The sequence below is a fragment of the Grampus griseus genome, assembly GCF_964374135.1.
Source record: "Grampus griseus genome assembly, chromosome: 16".
In the NCBI taxonomy this organism is placed as follows: Eukaryota; Metazoa; Chordata; class Mammalia; order Artiodactyla; family Delphinidae; genus Grampus; species Grampus griseus.
Window position 1 is genome coordinate 39,840,456 of NC_139010.1, and position 22,242 is coordinate 39,862,697.

General features: G+C 42.5%; 1 protein-coding gene across 1 annotated transcript in view; it reads left to right on the top strand.

Annotated features, from left to right (window-relative positions):
* The window catches only part of WDFY4 (WDFY family member 4), a gene marked incomplete at its 5' end in the record, with an annotated part of 260,170 nt that overhangs the window by 41,488 nt on the left and 196,440 nt on the right, over positions 1-22,242 (top strand). The window contains one exon of the mRNA XM_082672941.1: positions 10,485-10,578. Coding sequence (XP_082529067.1) covers positions 10,485-10,578 — 94 coding nt within the window. The remainder of the gene's footprint in view (positions 1-10,484; positions 10,579-22,242) is intronic.

Below are 22,242 nucleotides of genomic sequence, written 5' to 3' on the forward strand. Positions count from 1 at the left end.
AGGGTACTGAATATTGTCAAATGTTTTTTTCTATATCAGTTGAGGTGATTGTTTGTTTTTTTTTCCCTTTGTTTATTAATGTAGTGTATTGCACGGATTTTTTTTTTTTATGTTGAACCACTCTTGCATTCCTGGGATCTTAATCATGGTATATAATCCTTTAAATATGCTGTTGGATTTGATTTGCTAGTTTTTTGTTGAGGATTTTTGCATATATACCGATGAGGGATATTAGTCTCTTCTTTTCTTTGTGTGGCTTTAGTATCAGTAATAATACAGGCTTCCTTGCTGTTCCCTGAACATGCCAGACATACTCCTACTCTGGGGGCTTTTGCACTGGCTATTCCCTTTGCTTAAAATGCTTTTCCCCTGGATATCTGCATCCCTTTTTTCAGGTCCACCCAAATGTTACCTTTTCAAACAAGCCAACCCTGCCCCCCAAATTAAAATTGTAAATTGTTTCCTTCTTACACCCTTGCGCTCTTGATTTTTTCTCCGCTTTAATTTTTTTTGGCAGTAATATTTATCACCTTTCTTCATAATATATAATTTGCGTATTCATTATTCTATTACATTAATATACTATGTTATAATAACATATGATATATATCATACAATACTATATATAGTATAGTATAAATTATATAACAACAATAATTTTTATTATTTATAATTTACCTATTTATTATGTTTACCTTTACTGTCTCTACCCTTCTTCTCACATATCAGGTATGGCTTTTACTTTGTTTAGTTTATAGATGTATCCAAAATGCCAGGAAAATACTTAGGTCAATAAATATTTGTTCAGTTGAATTGGATAAATTAACACCAAATGTTAGAAGCACTCCTGGCACCTTAGCCATTCTTCAGGGCTGGTGGTGCCAAGAACAGTCTCACTGTGGGTGGGAAATTCAGTGCTAGAGGCAGGATGTTTGAAAATCAAGTGTTTGTGATTTGGGATTAGCCTCGTGACTTTTTCTTTCTTTCTTATTATTATTTGTCCAATTAACATACAGTAAAAGTCTCTTTCTTGGTGTAGAGTTCTTTGGGTTTTAATTCATGTGCAGAGTCATGTGACCATCACCACAATCAGGATACAGGACAAACACCCCCCTCAAATAGTTCCTGAATGTTGTCCCTTCATAATGAAACCCTTTCTCAATTCCTAAACCCAGGCAACCACTGCTCTATTCCTATAGTTTTGTCTTTGTCAGAATAACATATAAATGCAAGTACAAATGTTTAGTCTTTTGAGGCTAGCTTTTTCAACTCAGCATAAGGCCTTTGAAATCCATCCAATTTGTTGTATCAGTAGTTCATACATTATTATTGCTGAGTAGTATTCCATTGTACAGATGCAAATATTTTCTCCCAGTCTGTGGTTTGTCTTTTTACTTTTAAAGTGTTGTTCACAGATTGAAATTTAATGATAAGTTTGCCTATATTTACAAAAAATCCTGCTGGGATTTTTATTGGAATTGCATTGTATCTATAGATGAATTTGGGGAGAATTGAAACCTTAACTTTATTGAGTCTTGCAGTCCATAAACACAGAATGTTTTTCCATTTGTATATTCAGTAGATGTATGATTTTTTTTAAAAAAATCAAGGTCTATAGTATTCAACATACAGAGCCAGCACATTTTTTATTAGATTTATCCTTATGTGTTTATTCTGGAGCACTATTTTAAAAGGTGTTTTAAATGTTTCGTTTCCCAGTTGTTTACTTCTAGTGTATAGGAATATGATTAATTTCTATATGTAACTGTGTATCCAGAGATCATGCTAATTCACGTATTGGTTCTAGGAGGTTTTCTTTTTTTTAATAGATTGCTTGGGATTTCTATGTAGACAGTCATGTTGTCTGTGAATAGTGACAGTTTTATACATTCCTTTCCAGTCTGTTGTTCCAGTGTGATGTTGAATAGGAGTGGTGAGAGGGGACATCCTCGCCTTGTTCTTAATCTTGAAGAAAAACTCTTCACTCTTTTGCCATCAAATATTATATTAGCTGTGGGGTTTTTTTTGGGAGCTGTCCATTATCAGGTTATGGATGATTACTTCTGTGTCTCTTTTACTGAGAGTTTTTTTATCATGAACAGATGTGGAATTTTTAAAATGCTTTATCTGGGGCTTCCCTGGTGGCTCAGTGGTTGAGAGTCCTCCTGCCGATGCGGGGAACGCGGGTTCGTGCCCCGGTCTGGGAGGATCCCACATGCCGCGAAGCGGCTGGGCCCGTGAGCCATGGCCGCTGAGCCTGCGCGTCCGGAGCCTGTGCTCCGCAGCGGGAGAGGCCACAACAATGAGAGGCCCGCGTACCGCAAAAAAATAAAAACAAAAAAACCCAAAATGCTTTATCTGCATATGATCATGTTTTATTCCTTCTTTTTCTAGTTTAATAATATGATGGGTTACATTGGCTGATTTTTGTTTTGTTTTTTTAGCCCTTAATTTTTTAAATTGTGTTTTCGATATCTGAAATATCTTTTTCTTCGTTTTTTTTGAATTTTATTTTATTTTTAAACAAGGGGTTCTTATTAGTTATCTATTTTATACATATTAGTGTATATATGTCAATCCCAATGTCTCAATTCATCCCACCACCACCACCACCCCCGCTGCTTTCCCTCCTTGGTGTCCATAAGTTTGTTCTCTACATCTGTGTCTCTATTTCTGCCTTGTAGACCAGTTCATCTGTACCATTTTTCTAGATTCCACATTATGCGTTAATATACGATATTTGTTTTTCTCTTCTGACTTACTTCACTCTGTATGACAGTCTCTAGGTCCATCCACGTCTTTACAAATGACCCAATTTCGTTCCTTTTTATGGCTGAGAATATTCCATTGTATATATGTACTATATCTTCTTCATCCATTCATCTGTCGATGGGCATTTAGGTTACTTCCATGACCTGGCTATTGTAAATAGTGCTGCAGTGAACGTTGGGGCGCATGTGTCTTTTTGAATTATGGTCTTCTCTGGGTATGTGCCCATTAGTGGGATTGCTGGGTCATATGGTAATTCTATTTTTAGTTTTTTAAGGAACCTCCATACTGTTCTCTATAGTGGCTGTATCAATTTACATTCCCACCAGCAGTGCAAAAGGGTTCCTTTTTCTCCACACCCTCTCCAGCATTTGTTGTTTGTAGATTTTTTGATGATGGCCATTTTGACTGGTATGAGGTGATACCTCATTGCAGTTTTGATTTGCATTTCTCTCATGATTAGTGATGTTGAGCATTCTTTCATGTGTTTGTTGGCAGTCTGTATATCTTCTTTGGAGAAATGTCTATTTAGGCCTTCTGACCATTTTTTGATTGGGTTGTTTGTTTTTTTGATATTGAGCTGCATGAGCTGCTTGTATATTTTGGAGATTAGTCCTTTGTCAGTTGCTTCGTTTGCAAATATTTTCTCCCATTCTGAGGGTTGTCTTTTCATCTGGTTTGTGGTTTCCTTTGCTGTGCAAAAGCTTTTAAGTTTCATTAGGTCCCATTTGTTTTATTTTTGTTTTTATTTCCATTTCTCTAGGAGGTGGGTCAAAAAGGATCTTGCTGTGATTTATGTCATAGAGTGTTCTGCCTATGTTTTCCTCTAAGAGTTTTAGAGTGTCTGGCCTTACATTTAGGTCTTTAATCCATTTTGAGTTTATTTTTGTGTATGGTGTTAGGGAGTGTTCTAATTTCCTTCTTTTACATGTAGCCTTTCAGTTTTCCCAGCACCACTTATTGAAGAGACTGTCTTTTCTCCATTGTATATCCTTGCCTCCTTTGTCATAGATTAGTTGACCATAGGTGCGTGAGTTTATCTCTGGGCTTTCTATCCTGTTCCATTGATCTGTATTTCTGTTTTTCTGCCAGTACCATATTGTCTTGATTACTGTAGCTTTGTAGTATAGTCTGAAGTCAGGGAGTCTGATTCCTCCAGCTCCAGTTTTTTCCCTCAAGATTGCTTTGGCTATTCAGGATCTTTTTTGTCTCCACACAAATTTTAAGATTTTTTTGTTCTAGCTCTGTAAAAAATGCCATCGGTAATTTGATAGGGATTGCACTGAATCTGTAGATTGTTTTGGGTAGTATAGTCATTTTGACAATATTGATTCTTCTAATCCAAGAACATGGTATATTGCTCCACCTATTTGTGTCATCTTTGATTTCTTTCATCAGTGTCTTACAGTTTTCTGAGTACAGGTCTTTTATTTCCTTAGGTAGCTTTATTCCTAGGTATTTTATTCTTTTTGTTGCAATGGTGAATGGGATTGTTTCCTTAATTTCTCTTTCTGATCTTTCATTGGTAATATATAGGAATGCAAGAGATTTCTGTGCATTAATTTTGTATCCTGCAGCTTTACCAAATTCATTGATTAGTTCTAATAGTTTTCTGGTGGCATCTTTAGGATTCTGTATGTATAGTATCACGTCATCTGCAAACAGTGACAGTTTTACTTCTTCTTTTCCAGTTTGGATTCCTTTTATTTCTTTTTCTTCTCTGACTGCCATGGCTAGGACTTCCAGAACTATGTTGAATAATAGTGGTGAGAGTGGACATCCTTGTCTTGTTCCTGATCTTAGAGGAAATGCTTTCAGTTTTTCACCATTGAGAATGATGTTTGCTGTGTGTTTGTCATGTATGGCCTATATTAGTTGAGGTAGTTTCCCTCTATGCCCACTTTCTGGAGAGTTTTTTTTATCATAAATGGGTGTTGAATTTTGTCAAAAGCTTTTTATGCATCTATTCAGATGATCATATGGTTTTTATTCTTCAGTTTGTTAATATGGTGTATCACATTGATTGATTTGCATATATTGAAAATTCTTGCATCCCTGGGATAAATCCCACTTGATCATGGTGTATGATCCTTTTAATGTGCTATTGGATTCTGTTTGCTAGTGTTTTGTTGAGGGTTTTTGCGACTATATTCATCAGTGATACTGGTCTGTAATTTTCTTTTTTTGTAGTATCTTTGTCTGGTTTTGGTATCAGTGTGATGGTGGCCTCATAGAATGAGTTTGGGAGTGTTCCTTCCTCTGCAATTTTTTGGAAGAGTTTGAGAAGGTTGGGTGTTAGCTCTTCTCTAAATGTTTGATAGAATTCACCTGAAGCCACGTGGTGCTGGACTTTCGTTTGTTGAGAGATTTTTAATCACAGTTTCAATTTCATTACTTGTAATTGATCTGTTCATATTTCCTATTTCTTCCTGGTTCAGTCTTGGAAGTTTATACCTTTCTAAGAATTTGTCCATTTATTCCAGGTTGTCTGTTTTATTGGCATAGAGTTGCTTGTAGTAGTATCTTATGATGCTTTATATTTCTGTGGTGTCTGTTGTAACTTTTCCTTTTTCATATCTAATTTTATTGATTGGAGTCCTCTCCCTCTTTTTCTTGATGAGTCTGGCTAAAGGTTTGTCAATTTTGTTTATCTTCTCAAAGAACCAGCTTTTAGTTTTATTAATCTTTGCTATTGTTTTCTTTGTTTCTATTTCATTTATTTCTGCTCTGACCTTTATGCTTTCTTTCCTTCTACTAACTTTGGGTTTTGTTTCTTCTTCTTTCTCTGTTTCCTTTAGGTGTAAGGTTAGATTGTTTATTTGAGATTTTTCTTGTTTCTTGAGATAGGATTGTATTGCTATAAACTTCTCTCTTAGAACTGCTTTTAATGCATCCCATAGGTTTTGGATCGTTGTGTTTTCATTGTCATTTGTCTCTAGGTATTTTTGATTTCTTCAGTGATCTCTTGGTTATTTAGTAATGTATTGTTTAGCCTCCATGTGTTTGTGGTTTTTACATTTTTTTCCCTGTAATTTATTTCTAATCTCATAGCACTGTGGTCAGAAAAGAAGCTTGATATGATTTCAGTTTTCTTAAATTTACCAAGGCTTGATTTGTGACCCAAGATGTGATCTGTCCTGGAGAATGTTCCATGTGCACTTGAGAAGAAAGTGTAATCTGCTGTTTTTGGATGGAGTGTCCTATACATATCAATTAAATCTATCTGGTCTGTTGTGTCATTTAAAGTTTGTGTTTCCTTATTAATTTTCAGTCTGGATGATCTGTCCATTGGTGTAAGTGAAGTGTTAAAGTCCCCCGCTCTTATTGTGTTACTGTCCATTTCCTCTTTTACAGCTGTTAGCATTTGCCTTATGTATTGAGGTGCTCCTGTGTTAGGTGCATATATAAGTGTTATGTCTTCTTCTTGGATTGATCCCTTGATCATTATGTAGTGTCCTTCCTTGACTCTTGTAACATTCTTTATTTTAAAGCCTATTTTATCTGATATGAGTATTTCTACTCCAGCTTTCTTTTGATTTCCATTTTCATGGAATATCTTTTTCCGTCCCCTCACTTTCAGTGTGTATGTGTCCCTAGGTCTGAAGTGGGTCTCTTCTAAACAACATATATATATATATATATATGGGTCTTGTTTTTGTATCCATTCAGCGAGCCTGTGTCTTTTGTTTGGAGCATTTAACCCATTCACATTTAAGGTAATTATCAATATGTATGTTCCTGTTACCATTTTCTTAATTGTTATGGGTTTGTTTTTGTAGGTCCTTTTCTTCTCTTGTACTTCCCACTTAGAGAAATTCCTTTAGCATTTGTTGTAGAGCTGGTTTGGTAGTTCTGAATTCTCTTAGCTTTTGCTTTTCTGTAATGTTTTTGATTTCTCCATTGAATCTGAAAGAGGTCCTTGCCAGGTAGAGTAATCTTGGTTGTAGGTTCTTCCCTTTCATCACTTTAAATATATCATGCCACTCCCTTCTGGCTTGTAGAGTTTCTGCTGAGAAATCAGCTGTTAACCTTATGGGAGTTCCCTTGTATGTTATTTGTCTTTTTTCCCTTGTTGCTTTTAATAATTTTCTTTCTGTTTAATATTTGTCAATTTGATTACTATGTTTCTTGGGGTGTTTCTCCTTGGGTTTATCCTGCCTGGGATTCTCTGTGATTCCTGGACTTGGGTGGCTATTTCCTTTCCTACGTTAGGGAAGTTTTCGACTATTCAAAAATTTCCCCGGGTCCTTTTTCTCTCTCTTCTCCTCCTGGGACCCCTATAATGCAAATGTTGTTGTGTTTAATGTTGTCCCAGAGGTCTCTTAGACTGATTTCTTTTCACTTCTTTTTCTTTACTCTGATCTGTGGCAGTGAATTCCACTATTCTGTCTTCCAGGTCACTTATGCGTTCTTCTGTCTCAGTTTTTCTGCTATTGATTCCTTCTAGTGTATTTTTCATTTCAGTTATTGTATTCTTCATCTCTGTTTGTTTGTTCTTTAATTCTTCTAGGTGTTTTTCCTTTAATTCTTCTAGGTCTCTGTTAAACATTTCTTGCATCTTCTCGATCTATGCCTCCATTCTGTTTCTGAGGTCCTGGATCATCTTCACTATCATTATTCTGAATTCTTTTGCTGGAAGGTTGCCTATCTCCACTTCATTTAGTTGTTTTTCTGACGTTTTATCGTGTTCCATCATCTTGTATATAGTCCTCTGCCTTTTCATTTTGTCTGTCTTTCTGTGACTGTGGTTTTCCTTCCACAGGCTGCAGGATTGTAATTTTTCTTGCTTCTGCTCTCTGCCCTCTGGTGGATGAGGCTATCTACGAGGCTTGTGCAAGCTTCCTGATGAGAGGGACTGGTGGTGGGTAGAGCTGGGTGTTGCTCTGGTGGGCAGAGCTCAGTAAAAGTTTAATCTGCTTGTTTGATGATGGGTGGGGCTGAGTTCCCTCCCTGTTGGTTGTTTGGCCTGAGACGACCCAGCACTGGAGGCTACAGGCTCTTTGGTGGGGCTAATGGCAGACTCTGGGAGGGCTCATGGAGTAGTTCCCAGAGCTTCTGCTGCCAGTGTCCTTGTCCCCGCAGTGAGCCACAGCCACCTCCCGCCTCTGCAGGAGACCTTCCAACACTAGCTGGTAGGTCTGGTTCAGTCTCCAGTGGGGTCACTGCTCCTTCCCCCTAGGTCCTGATGCACACACTACTTTGTGTGTGCCCCCCAAGAGTGGAGTCTCTGTTTTCCCCAGTCCTGTTGAAGTCCTGCAATCAAATCCCGCTAGCCTTCAAAGTCTGATTCTCTGGGAATTCCTCCTCCTGTTGCCAGACCCCCAGGTTGGGAAGCCTGACGTGGAGCTCAGAACCTTCACTCCAGTGGGTGGACTTCTGTGTTATAACTGTTCTCCAGTTTGTGAGTCAGCCACCCAGCAGTTAATGGGATTTGATTGTATTGTGATTGCGCCCCTCCTGCCATCTCACTGCAGCTTCCTCTTTGACTCTGGATGTGGGGTATCATTTTTGGTGAGTTTCAGTGTCTTCCTGTCCACGACTGTTCAACAGTTAGTTCTGATTCCTTTGCTCTCACAAGAGGGAGTGAGCACATGTCCTTCTACTCTGCCATCTTGAACCAATTTTCTAGTCCTTAATTTTATTATTTATTTATTTTTGGCTGCATTGGGTCTTCGTTGCTGTGTGCAGGCTTTCTCTAGTTGTGGTAAGGAGGGGCTACTCTTCATTGCGGTGCACAGGCTTCTCATTGTGGTGGCTTCTCTTTGTTGTGGAGCACAGGCTCTAGGTATGTGGGCCTCAGTAGTTTTGGCTCACAGGCTCTAGAGCGCAGGCTCAGTAGCTGTGGCACACGGGCTTAGTTGCTCCACAGCATGTGGGATCTTCCCAGACCAGGGCTCGAACCTGAGTCCCCTGCATTGGCAGGCAGATTTTTAACCACTGTGCCACCAGGGAAGTCCCTGCATTGGCTGATATTTGAATAGTGAACCAGCCTTGCATTTGTGGGATAAGACAAATTGGCCATAGTGCCTTATTTATTTTATATATAGTTATATTTGATTTCCAGTAGTTTATTGAGGATTTTTGCACCTATTTTTCTAAGAGATGTTGGCAGGTAGTTTTCTTTTCTTATACTGGCTTTGTCTGCTTTTGATATCAGAGTAATTCTGGTCTCATAAAATGCATTGGGTAGTGTTCTCTTGTATATTTTGAAAGAAGTTGTATAGAATTGGTGTTATTTATCTTTTAAATGTATGGTAGAATTCACCAGTGGAAACGTCTGGGGCTGGAGTTTTCTTTGTGGAAAGGTTTTAAACTACATATTCAGTCTTTGTGATAGCTATAAACTGTCCTGCTTATTTATTTCTTCTTGCTTACTTTTGGTAGTTTGTGGCTTTGAGGGAACTGGTCCATTTTATCTAGGTTGTCAGATTTGTGTGCACAGAGTTATTTGTAGTATTTTCTTATCCTTTCTGTGGGATGTGTAGTGGTATTCTCTCTTTCATTTCTGATGTTGATAATTTGTGTCTTTTTCTGTCTTTGCTAGCTTAGCGAGTGGTTTTTCAATTTTTAAAACTTTTTCAAACCTCTTCCTGAGCAGTTCTCAAAGCCTTTGGAATGTGGTTTAGGGTCAGATCCACACATGTGCAGCTCAGAATTGAGCTCAGAGGTTGATACACAACTTAGTGGTTTCACTCTTAAGTCTCCTCCTCTTCATCATCTTCCCGACACTTTCTGGCTCTCTGGGGTCCCTTCCTTCTCCTCTGTCTAGAAAGCTGGAGCTTTAGTTTCTCTGCTCTGCCATGCACTTCCCACAATTGCATATGTCTCTGGGGCCAAGCAGGGAGAGGAAAAAGAGAGACAAAAACATTGGGGATTTTGCCTGACTCTTGGGACCAGAGTTCCTCTGGTCAGAGAGAAGGGTTCCCCTCCCCGAGAATTTCCGATGCCTGCCTAGTCACTGCTGCTGCTGTGCGGTTTCTTGGAGGCTGAAGTGAGAAAGAATGGAGAAACGCAACAAAGAAAATTCCAGGGATTTTCCTCCATGCTCTGGGACCTGTTGGAGCCTCTTTTCCCACTCCTTAGACTAGAAATAGAGCCTCCTCTTGGAGGCTGTGTCTGTTCTGTCCACACGTGGTGCACGGTTCTTACTCCTTGTAAGCCCATTCCGGGAGATACTGGAGGGGGAAGCCCCAGGAAACACGTTACCAGTTGCATGGTGCTTTGGGTTTGGTTTCCTGCTGTGCTACTGTTTACTTTTCAGAGTCCTCAGAGAGCTGCTCATGCGTTCTATCTGGGGTTTCAGTTTAATTCAGTGGGTAGGACAGAGTAGAGTGTGCTTACACCATCTTGAAGGGATCCAGACACGGTCCTTTGTGTGTTTGTTTGATATAAAATGAGAGCTTCTCCACCTCCCACATATCTGGAGAGAGGGTAGCGGCCCAGGGAACTACCTTCCGTGAAGCATCTGCTCCGTGCCGGACACTGTGCCTTAGTGCACAGCGGCATTGTTCTGTGACTCTACGCGGAAAGTGTGGCATTGTTAGCTCCATTGTGCAGTTGGGGGAAGTTAGGCTCAGATTAATCAGTTCAAGGTCATATAATTAAGTGGTAGGCTGTGGTTATGTATCGTGGCCTGTGTTAGAAAGATCCAGAAAGTTCTGTGGAAAGCAGAAGAGAAGGCTTACGTCTGATGTCCCGCTTCCCTCTCTCTGCAGGACGGATGAAGGTGATGCTGTGATCATGCACCCGGGGATCCTGTGCGTCATGGTGAGGCTGCTGCCTCAGTTGTACCATGAAGATCACCCTCAGGTACTTGCTGTGAACACATGAGTTTGTCTTTTTCATGACTGATCACTTAAGCTTCTCTGGCCAGAGACTCCCTTTCCCTTTTGCCTTTGCCTCCAGTCCCCTGTATGAACAGAGCCTCCTTCGTGAAGTGCCTCCTGCAGGGGAGTATCAGTGGGTCTGAGACCCTTGATTGAGTTCCGCCCACCCTTCCATGGCCACTCAAAACAGATTGTTCCTGTTGGTGATGTGACCTTCTAAAAACAACAGCCAAACAAAAACTGAATGAAATGATTTACCTTCATGAGGCAAGTCCCATATAAGTGCTACATATAGCACTGGGCATTGGTGGGACCAGAAGTCCTCTGCTCCCCATTAATTTATCCATTGCTTGGATATTGGCTGTGACCCTGGCTCGGCGCTCTACATAGGACATGCAGGGCTAACAGGATGAGAACTGAGCACTGTCCAAGGAGCCCACATCTGTGATGGGGACCGGGAGGTGGTGGTGGGGCAGACAGACTAAGTAAATAAGCTCACAAATGAATCTGCAATTACAAATTGTCACATGTGATATTAAGGGAAAAAAATGGGTGCTGACAGAGAATAATGGGAATGGAAGTGGAGGGGGAAGACCTAATTAAATCTAATTTAGATGAAGGTGTGGATGTCAGGGAAGCCATCTCTTTGATGGTGACATTTAAGCAGAGCCCTGAAAGATGAGTAGCAATTAAGCAGGTGGGAAGGAGCCTGCTGCAGGTGTCTGGGGTGGGAGCAAAGCGGGAGAGCTGGAAGTGTGCCCGATGGGGCAGGCGGAGGAAGGCTGCCGCCCTGACAAGCTGTGGGGTTTTATCCCAAGGGCAACACGAAGTCTCTCTCAAGTGAATGGAGGGGGACACGATCAGGTTTTTGTATTAAAAATCTCTCTTGTTGCATGGAGGGTGGCCTGGGAATGGGGCTGTGTGGAAGAGAATGGGGACAGCAGTTAGGAAGCCATGTCCACAGTCTGGTAGCACATGGTGGTAGCTTGATTATGGTGGCGTCTGTGGGAGAGTGTGTAGAGCAAGGAGTCAGGAGACCTATTGGGAGATAGAATCAAGGCCCTGGGATGAACGGGGTGCAGGAAGCGGGAAGGGGGGGAGTCAAGGTGGCTCTTAGCTCCTGTCCTGGCAGCACGGACGGCCCTACTGCAGCGACGTGCGCTTGTACCGGTGAAAGCAACAGAACGAGGCAGATTCTCAGGAAGTGCTCTCAATTTAGAGAATATGTTCTCTAGAGGTTCTGAGAAAGAAACTCAAAGTTGAGGAAGCCCTGGAAAATACGCTCTTGAATTAGTAGCAGACGAAAGGAAATTACTTGAACCGAGCAGCTGCCATGTACCAGGCACGGTGCCACACCCTTTCACTGATTATCTACCCTCATAGATGTTTGGTGGGGAGTATCATTGTTTCCATTTTAGCCAGTGGGGAAACCGAGTCTTAGACAATGTACATGCCTTTTAAGGATTCTGAGTTGGTGGACCTGGTATTAAATGTGGTCCTACCTGGTGGCAGTTCTTATGGTCTTTCCCCTGCACAGCAGCGGCGTCTATAGGAGAATGGGGGCTCACGGGGGTGCGGGTCCAGCTTTGTTTTGTCCTGGAGTTAAAAAGGAGGTGATATGTTTTAAGAAGAAATGGTGACTACAGTTGACCCTTGAACAACATGGGGGTTAAGGGTGCTGACGCTCACACAGTGTACTACTATCTCTGCCTCAAAAACAAAGGAGTTGCTAAATGACTCACCCAAGGACAGGAAGGTGGAAAAGTTTGGGTAGAATCAGGACTCAGATGCTAGTTTTGATTCCACACATTGTGATCTCTAATTGAACATAAACTTCTCCCTACACTCAGGTAAAGATCTGTAAAATGAAAATACAGGTCTTATATTTATTTTAAAAAATCCATGCATAAGTGGACCTGTGCATTTTAAACCTGTGTTGTTCAAGGGTCAACTATAGGGGTGTTATTAATCATTGAAAATGACAATGGCTTAGTAAAAATATTGCAAATCCTCCGAAATTGGTGAGAAGTGGAGTGGAGGAGGAAAAGCCTTGATGTGTAGGGAAGGGACTGTTTTACTTAGGAAATCCTGCAAACTAGGTACAGGAGTTAAAAAAGGACTAACTCAATTCCATGTCTACATGTCTCTTTGTAACTGGAATCCTTTATCTGGTTCCTGATCCTCTGCTGGAAAGTGACGATAAAGTGATTATCAAACCAATGAGTAGGGATGCATCTAATAGTGAAATGGAATATGCACTTTATATCTTTCAACGTTTATGGGACAGCAGTAACCTGGGCTAGAATGGGTTTGATTGCTCCTTTAGTTATCTATCGCTGTATTACAGAGGGCTGCCAAGTTAGCAATGATGGTCTCGTTCTTCCTCGTGGCTCTGTGGGTCAGGAGTTTAGACAGCACCGCAGGGACAGCTTCTGTCTGCTCCACATGGTATCAGCTGGGCACCCAGATGGGTTCTCCACTCACAGAGCTGGCACTTCACAAGCTAGCTCAAATGGTGAGAGGCTCCTAGGCTGGCCCAGCTGGGTCAGATGTCTGGGGCCTTGGTAGGGCCTGGCTTCTCCTCCATGTAGCCCTCACCATCTGGCTTCTACCTGTACACCTCCACCTGGATTCTCTAGCAGGCCACATAGCAGCTCAGGGTTCCCAAAAGCACAAAAACAGAAGATGCCGAGCCTTCTGGAGGCTTTTGCCTGGAACAAGCCAGCATTACTTCCATGGCATTCTGTTGGGCAAAGTGAGTCACAGGTTCAGCTTAGACTCAGCAAGAAGGGACCTATGTCTCCTTTACTGACGTGAGGGGTGGCTTGCGTGTACAGGAGAGGGGGAATTGTTGGGGGCCATCTCTAAAGACCAGCCACCACACTTGCCTTAGGCATCTAACTGATGGATAAAATTATTTGACCCCTAAATCAAATGTCTTTGAGTCATTTGGTTATCTAAAGCCTGGGACCTTACTTTCTTTACCTTAGTATTCACGACAGGTTCTGCCTGGAGCATACTGGAAACTAATACACATTGAGTGTTACTTCTATTCCAGGAACATTAATCAGTGTTCATAACAGCTCATTAAAATGAGAATCTCCCCCATTTTGCAGGTGCTTGAAGCTCAAGAGAGTTGTGTAACTTCCTAAAATCATGGAGGTGTTGAGGGGAGATCTAAAACTCACTTCTAGGCTCAAGGTCAAGATGTGTTTGATGAGTAGATCTCTCATCTCTGCAGCTCTTGCAGAATGCAGGGTCATGCATCTGGGCTTCCTTAGCTGTATTTCATACCCTGCAATGCACTTGCAATGAGAACAGCCAAGCCAGTGGTTTGGGTGGTCTTAGCAGTCAGACGGTTGCTGATAAACACGTTGTGCAAAACTCCACCGTGAGGATGACTGACGAAGTGATGCAGAGCAGACAGTGGCCTGTCCTTCCGCTTCCTAGTGCATGAAGACTCTGTGGAGGAGCCCCAGTTTCAGATAAACACCATGAGTTGTCACATCAGTGTGTGGGGAGGAACTTTCCCTCCTCCTGTGATGGTAATTGGACAAATTAAGTATGCAGATGAGGCTTCCACTTCGTAGGATACTTTTTCTCTATTCAGGTCACAATAAGTAATTTAGGAAAAGTCTGACTCTCACACACTCTCTCTCAAATATGCAAATGAAATGCAGTGGTACATGTTCTCAGAAATTTTCTGCAGATGCCAGATCAGCAGCTATTAAAAGTTGGGTAATTACAGTAATTAACTTCTGAAAGAGGTGGGGGCGGTGGGAAACCTCATAACAACAAACAGAATAGTAGATCAAATGAGAAATGAGACACACACAAGAAAATGCTGAAATGAAACTGACAGAAGGACTGCAGGTTTTGGGGCAGAGAAAGCAGCTGGAAGTTTCAGTAGATGGCAGTATTCCTAAAAAGATGGAGGGGCTTCCCTGGTGGCGCAGTGGTTGAGAGTCCGCCTGCCGATGCAGGGGACACGGGTTTGTGCCCCAGTCCGGGAAGATCCCACATGGCCGCTGAGCCTGTGCGTCCGGAGCCTGTGTTCCGCAATGGGAGAGGCCACAGCAGTGAGAGGCCCGTGTACCGCAAAAGAAAAAAAAAAAAAAAGATGGACTGTGAGTTCCCACTCATCTCCCTTTAGGTGGGCCTGGTGATTCCCAGCATCCCTATACTCTTACCCACCTTACATCCCTCAGATGCTCTTCCTGCCTTATGGATGAGAAATTGATAGCTTTCCAAGGTACAGATATCATTTTAGAAGCAACAACTTAACTACTTACATGGGTTGTCTGGTTTATTTCTAATTGTGGCCACATTAAATTTGTTCTGTTCATGACCAAGAGGGGGTTTTTCCCTCTGCAAAATGCTAGCAGTGCGAGCTGCTCTTGGAAACAAATAATCCAGCTGAGTTTTTTTTCCTCTTGTATCATCGCCAGTGTTAACATTGGACTCTAGGAATTATATTGTGAATGTTGCTGTACTAAGCACAAGGCAAAAGTGGAGTCCAGCTCAGTTCTGTTGGAGCTGAGTTGGCCGCTGGAAGAAGTAACTGAGAAGAAAGGCCTCTTCTCTTTCTTTCTGGCATGCTCAGCAGCCATGAGGGGCTTGCTGTAGGGACGTGGCTCTGGGCTAGAACTCTGACCAGTAGTGGAGAGCTCTCTTGTCCCAGCACCACTGCACTTCCGTTCATGTCTTAGCAGAGGGTTATTTGCTCTGTGCATGACAGTGGGAACTCAGAGGGTGGGAAGTCAGATCCAGTTTCACAGAGGTGGAACTCGGCCTGTGTCGGGGCCACCAATGTGATGTATTTACTTTTATTAATAATTATGCAGCACCTACTAGGTGCCACTGGGGATTCAGAGACCAATGTCACAGTAACACACAGCCTGAGTTTGAGGGTGGGTACTCAGACGAGTGGAGAAGATAGTTAGATATTCTAACTGTAACAAAGGTTTGCCCACAGGGCCTTGGGGCAGAGGGGAGAGAAAGCCACACAGAGATGGGGACACTGGAGCCAGACTTTAAAGAAGAGACCTGTCTATGCCAGATCAGGTAGAGGAGGGTGGGACAAGACAACAGAGAGAGGTACACGTGGAGATGCCCATGCGGGGACTTCAAATAGTTCAGTTGGGCGAGGATAGACCATGCGGGTAGAAAGGCAGTAAATGGGGCAGGAGAAGTAGGTTGAAGCCAAATCATGAGGGGCCTTGAGTACCATCCACAGGCAGTTGGATTTTATTGGATTACCATCCTTTGTCGTTAGCATCATCATCACTGCTGTGGTTAATGAGCACCCACTATATGAGGCTCTGAAGATGACAGATTTTGGTCAAATCTCTCTGCCACTTAACAGCCACAGAACCATGGGAAATTATCTAACCTCCACGACCCTTAATTTTCTTTGCTGTAGTATGGGGAGAATAATATCATCTTCCTCATGGCATTATTGTGAGGAGCAGCTGAAGCAATGCAGGAGCACTTAACATGGCAAGCAGAACATACAAGGCACCATGGGAAACACTTGCTGACTGGTGTAGCTACTGCTATTAGTTGCCGAAACTTTACAAGCATTTTATCATTTGATCTTCATAATGACCCTGCAAGGTAGACATCAGTATTCCCACTTCACAGATGAGGACCTGAAACTTGTAGCACTTAAGTGACAGAGTTAACATCATAGCTAGGTGGTGGATGTGCCTGATGGGAGGCTCCAGGACCTCCTGCCACTGCACCAAGTTGCCTTCCCTGTAGGGAGGTGGTAGCCGTGGGTGGGAGGCAGTTGGAAAGCAAGGACATGATCAGACCTGGGCATTAGAGAGACTGTTGTCTATAGTCAGTGTGCACCTCCCCTCACTGTTGGGTGTGTTCCAGATTCTGCTGCAATGGGAGCCTCCCACACAGTATGATGGGACAGAAAGAAGATCAGGCTTGGGCTGCATCTGTCAACTGATTTGCACCTCAATTTGGAAAGGGTGCCATTTTCTGGAATTAGCCTGTATTTCAAACACAAAGAACTAATCATGTGGGTTTCAAATAGCTCAAGTATCGACAGCATTAATAGCCCTGGATAGCATTGTGTAAGGGCAAGCTATTTGAAAAGAGCCATTTCCTTCAACAAGGAAATTGGCAAAGTAGGAGTCTTGCTTTATTAAATTACAACACATTAGAGATTTCAAATATGTTGAATTTCTATGTTTCTTCTGCTCTTTCATTCTGACCCCATTCTTCCCCAAATATTTCTATTGTCCCTGGGTGGAAAAGTCTCAGATCCTGGTCAAAATCTAAGTGACTTCTTAGGGTAGCCTCTTAAATAGAACAAATGGACATAATCTTGCATGGAGATGAAGAGCATCAAAAGGAAGCTACAGTGGACATAGAATGATGGAGTGGAAGTTAAAGTTGATAGGGTGAGCTCTGGTCCAATTATCTGGCGACCTTTGCTCCAGTCCTGTACCATCGTTATTTCTATGACTTAACATGGGCCACTTCCTTTCCCTGCACCTCAATTTCAGCTACTCACATTTGGCCTAGATCACAGGGGTTGCAGACACAGTGTCCTGGGGCCAGAGTCGTAAAGTAAATGTGTAGGTGTAAACAGTAAGGAATGGTGAGACCTGTGGTCGTAGGGAAGTGTACTTGCCCTGCCTAGAGGTACTCACACTCTAGCTAGGGGGAAACAAGACAAAAGCAAAGCCAAACTACCCCCACCAAATAAAACACTTCTGTAGGCCATCAGTTTATGCCCCTTGTGAGATACTGAGTTCCCTTCCTTATAATGAGTGCATGACTCAGTCTTAAAAACATGGGCTTTGAAGTAAGACCTGGGTTGGGGTGCCAGTTCTACCACTCACTGGCTATGTCACCTTAGGAAATTGATGTAACCTCTTCAATCTCAGTATTCTTATAATAATATTTTCCCATTGAGAAGAGTAGTGGGAAGTATAGCTCGAGTGTCCTTGGGGCTACCTGGCATGCAGTATGTGCTCTCGTACCCCCTACCTTTCTCTTCTGGCTTTGGTACTCGATGTTCCTAGGACTCCGAGTCACAGTATATAAAATTTTAGAAATACAAAATGGAAGGTAATACATTTTAGGTACATTTCCAGCTGGCATTGTACAATTGATAAATTAATTGATAAATACAAATGAGAATTAATCAGGAACCTTACTGATACAAGATAAGAGAAGAAGACTGCAACTAAAAGGGATTAATATTCTGAAAACACTTGCATCCTTTAAGGAAAAGCACTTTCACAAATGCTGTTTCAAAAACATACCAGTGAGGTAGGTATTTTCATTATTCTCATTTTAAAGCTAAGGAAACTGAGGCCCAGGGAAAGTAACTAGCCCAAGTTTCCCATTAGTGTCAAATCAACATGAGTACCTACTTCTGGGTAGATATTTGTGTGCCCTGTGCCCAGAAGATGAAGGAAGGGTAAATGTCTATTTGGAAGCTCAGAAGCAACACACCGGGGCTGGAGTCACAGAATGCTTGGAAATGGATCTCTTATCTCTACAAGAGACTGTGGACTCTCTAGTCTTGTTTGAGGAATCTTCTCCAGACAGTCGTGTGTGGAGATCTGCTAACAACAGCAAGAACAACACATCTGTTTAAAAAGTATATCTTAAAAGAGTTGTGTCAGCAATTTTCTTTGGCCAAAGCAACAGAGATACTCAGGGTAAGTTAATCCCTCCTTCTCTGAGCTAACCGAGGATGCCCAAGCCACAGCGGGGAAGGGTTCTGGCTGGAAGCTGATGTCGGGTCTCACGGAGCCCACTGCTCACCTGACCTAGCTGTCGTGGAGTGAGGGAGTGTGTGTCCAAGGTGATGGAAACTCTTCGCAGATGTTTCAGGTTCCAGGCTGTGCAGGCATCCTCCTGGATGGGTGTTTACAAGCTGATTTCCCTGGTGATGTCCTCATGCTCCATCTCAGGGCCGACCACAGGCTCAGGAAAGATCATTTCCCCTGCTGACCTGGCACTGTTTTCACTATTCTTCAACACTCAGTTGGCACGTCACCTTTTCTGACCACCTTCTCTGGTCCAGTGCACCTGCTATTTCCTAGAACACCTTGTGCCCTTGTGCTTGCACTTACTGGGCAGCTGTTGTGTTGGAGGCACAGGGATATGTGCTGGGGAAACAGGGATGAGGAGCCATTGTCTCTGGCAGCAGTTCACACTTCTTGGTAAATAGATAGATAGCTTGTCATAGTGTGGTGTTCATAATGATTCAGGTGTGGACACAGTGCTAGTTAGGAAGATCAGAAAAGTTTTCTTAGATGAGAGAACGTGTGAATTGTCTCTTTAATAAGTAGGACCTCAGCAAAGGGATGGGATTAGAAAGGACATTCTCAACTTTGAGCATCAGTCAAAAAGGTTATGGCGTATTCAGCAAAGGGTGAGGATGTTACTGGGGTAGAGTACACGGTGGACCAAAGGGGAGGTTGGGAAGTAAAGCTGGAAAGAGACAAATATTTTATTAATATAAGATCCTAGGCTTCTGTAACCAGGAAGTATTGGCCAAAATATGTATGTAATTTGTAAATTGTAAAAGAAGCAGAAGATTTAAAGCAGGCACCCGCATGCATCTTGGTCTTCATTGCAAATCTATACAAGTACATCCAGGAAGCCATGCCTTTAGACGTGGATTCTACTGATTCAATGGGATTTGGACCCTCTTACACCTAAACCAAGATCACAGACTCCCATGCCTATAAGGCCATGTGGGCACTGCAAACGAGTGTATTAGGCTGGTGGGGGCTGTGCACAATGGAAAGTTTATGCCCATATAAAGAAAGAGCTAATTCTAAGTAAGCAAAGATAAAAACCACAACGACTTGTCAAATAAAACACATCTTTACCTTGTCAGATAAAACACATCTTTATAAATAAAACACATATTTACCTGTGACATCCCAGAAGAGCAGAGGTCACTTAAAATGTATCATCTGTCTTCCAAAATCATCAAATAAAGAACATTTCAACCAAATTGGAATAAGTGACTAGTCCAAATTTGAGTAGCTCAGTGACAGTCCCTAGTTCTTTCTAAGTGTCTGGGGGAAGCAGATGCTGGTCATCTGATGGTTTTTAGTTCGGACTACATGATTAATGTCTAGAAGACACACTCTGGACTGATGTACTCATAGCCCACACCTCCTTGGAGGGACCCACCCCACCAGGACCCAGCCCTCACTGGGCTCTGGGACCACCATATTAACCTGGACCAGGAGAGAAGGTGGGGGGTGGGAGAGAGATAAAGAAGATTAAACATCCACAGCTGGACAAGGACAGACTTGAAGACTCAGCTGCTAAGTGGAGAAGGCAGAAAACTCCTACAGGCGGCCCCGCACATCTCTCTGTGATAATTTGCCTTGTGGGTCCAGCCTGCTGATGACCCTGAGCGCTTACCACTGAGTCCTAATTGAACCACTATCCCCTTCCTGCATTGGAAGTAATGTGCGTTAGGAAAATCAATCCATTTGTAGGGGGAGAAACCAGACTGGTTTCCTGCTACTGCTCATATTTTCACTAAAACCCCATTTTACTGGAACCAACATTGAAAAAAACAGCACATTTTATTCAAAACAAGGCAATATTGGTATTGACAGAGCTGCAGCGATAATGAGGACGATCAATTTTCCCTCCTCCATTATGGGGTATTGAGCAATTTTGGAGTAAACTTGTGGCATCATTAGATAAGATCAGCATTTCTGTTTCTCCCTTTTGAAAATTTTTTCTTTTTTTCTTTCTTTTTTGCGTATTTAGATTTTAAGTATTCCTGCTCTGGTGAGGAAAAAAAAAAAGCAGAAACAACAACAGAAAGGAAAGCCAAAAGTCCCCAAAGCAATAAGTGAAGTGCTGGTAATAAAACTTGGAGGTTGTAGACATTTCTTTTTAATTCTTATTAATAATACACTGTGTTGTTATTTTTGCATCTTATTACATGCAGACTGTCTCCTCAACTTTCACCCCAAATTAAAAGACTGCAGTTACCAAATATTCCAAGTTCTGGGAGAGGGAGAGTTCTGGGCAAGAGGGTAGAAGCAGCTTTTCTGTTTTGAGAAGAGTGAAGAAGGAAGGCAGAGGTGCGGGCTCCTTGGATGTAGGAAGGGACATTTAGAGCATTGGAAGAAAGATTTGGGGAAGGGAGTCAGGAGGTTGGGGAGGTTTCTACATGGAAGAGCGTCTTAAAGTAAAAGACATGGAACTGTTTAGTGCAAATTAGATCTGACATTTCTTTCTTCTGTTTCTGGTCCCTGTTGGGTTATACATGTCCCTCTAGCATCTCAGGCTGGCTGTGCAGATACCACAGTGACAGGGAAGGGGATTGTCTTCATCCATTCGGGCCACTATGACAAAATACCGTAGACCAGGTGGCTTACAAATAACAGAAATGTATTTCTCACAGTTCTGGAGGCTGGCAAGTCCAAGATCATGGCGCTGGCAGATTCGGTGTTTGGTGAGGACCCACTTCCACACTCATGGCACTCTTCTCGCTGTGTCCTCACGTGGTGCAGGGGAGGAGGGAACTGTCTGGGGTCTCTTTCCTAAGGCCACTAATCCCATTCATGATGACTCTGCCCTCAAGACCTAAGCATCTCTCAAAGGCCCCACCTCCAGATACCACCACACTGGGGGTTAGGTTTCAATGTATGAATTTGGTGGGGGGGAACACAAACAGTCCATTGCAGGGACCATGTTCTTTGAGTGATGAGATCTCTCCTTGACATCAGTGATGTTGACAGAGTGACAAAATCCTACCTGGAAGCAGCCCCCCTGAAACCATTCTAATGTAGTTTATATTTTAAACTAAAATTGAATAGTCTAAAATTTTAAGTCATAAATATTACCGAAGATATTGTAATGATGGGAATTTCACTGAATGCCATCAGTTTGAGGCAGGAGCTATAGGCGTCATGCTTTTGGAAGGCGTGGGAGGATGGGAGGGTGAGCTGTGTGACCCCTTCCTTTTTTTAAAAAAAAATATTTATTTATTTTTGGCTGCGTTGGGTCTTTGTTGCTCCATGCAGGCTTTCTCTAGTTGTGTCGAGCGGGGGCTACTCTTCATTGCTGTGCACGGGCTTCTCATTGCCGTGGCTTCTCTTGTTGCAGAGCACAGGCTCTAGGCATGCGGGCTTCAGGAGTTGTGGTTGTGGCTCATGGGCTCTAGAGCGCAGGCTCAGCAGTTGTGGCACACGGGCTTCATTGCTCTGCGGCATGTGGGATCTTCCCACACCAGGGATCGAACCTGTGTACCCTGCATTGGCAGGCGGATTCTTAACCACTGCACCACCAGGGAAGTCCCACCCCTTCCTTTTAAAAAAAATCTAGAAACTGATGACAAACACTGTAAATATGTTTCACCACACATTGTAGTCCTTGAAACATGTGCTACAAAACTGTGTTCACAGCCTGAAGAAGAACACCATCTTACAAATTTCTATCCCTTAGTGATACAGACATACTCTTGACCATCTCTGGGCAGGGTGGCCTCGAATAACTACATGCACAGGGAGGTAGGTGATGGTAGAGCGAGGTGATTCTGAGTGTTGGGTCCAGAGTCCCAGAGTAAGTGCCTTTATGGTGACTCCTGGCTTTACGTTGGTAGACTAAGCTAGACATAATCTACATCACC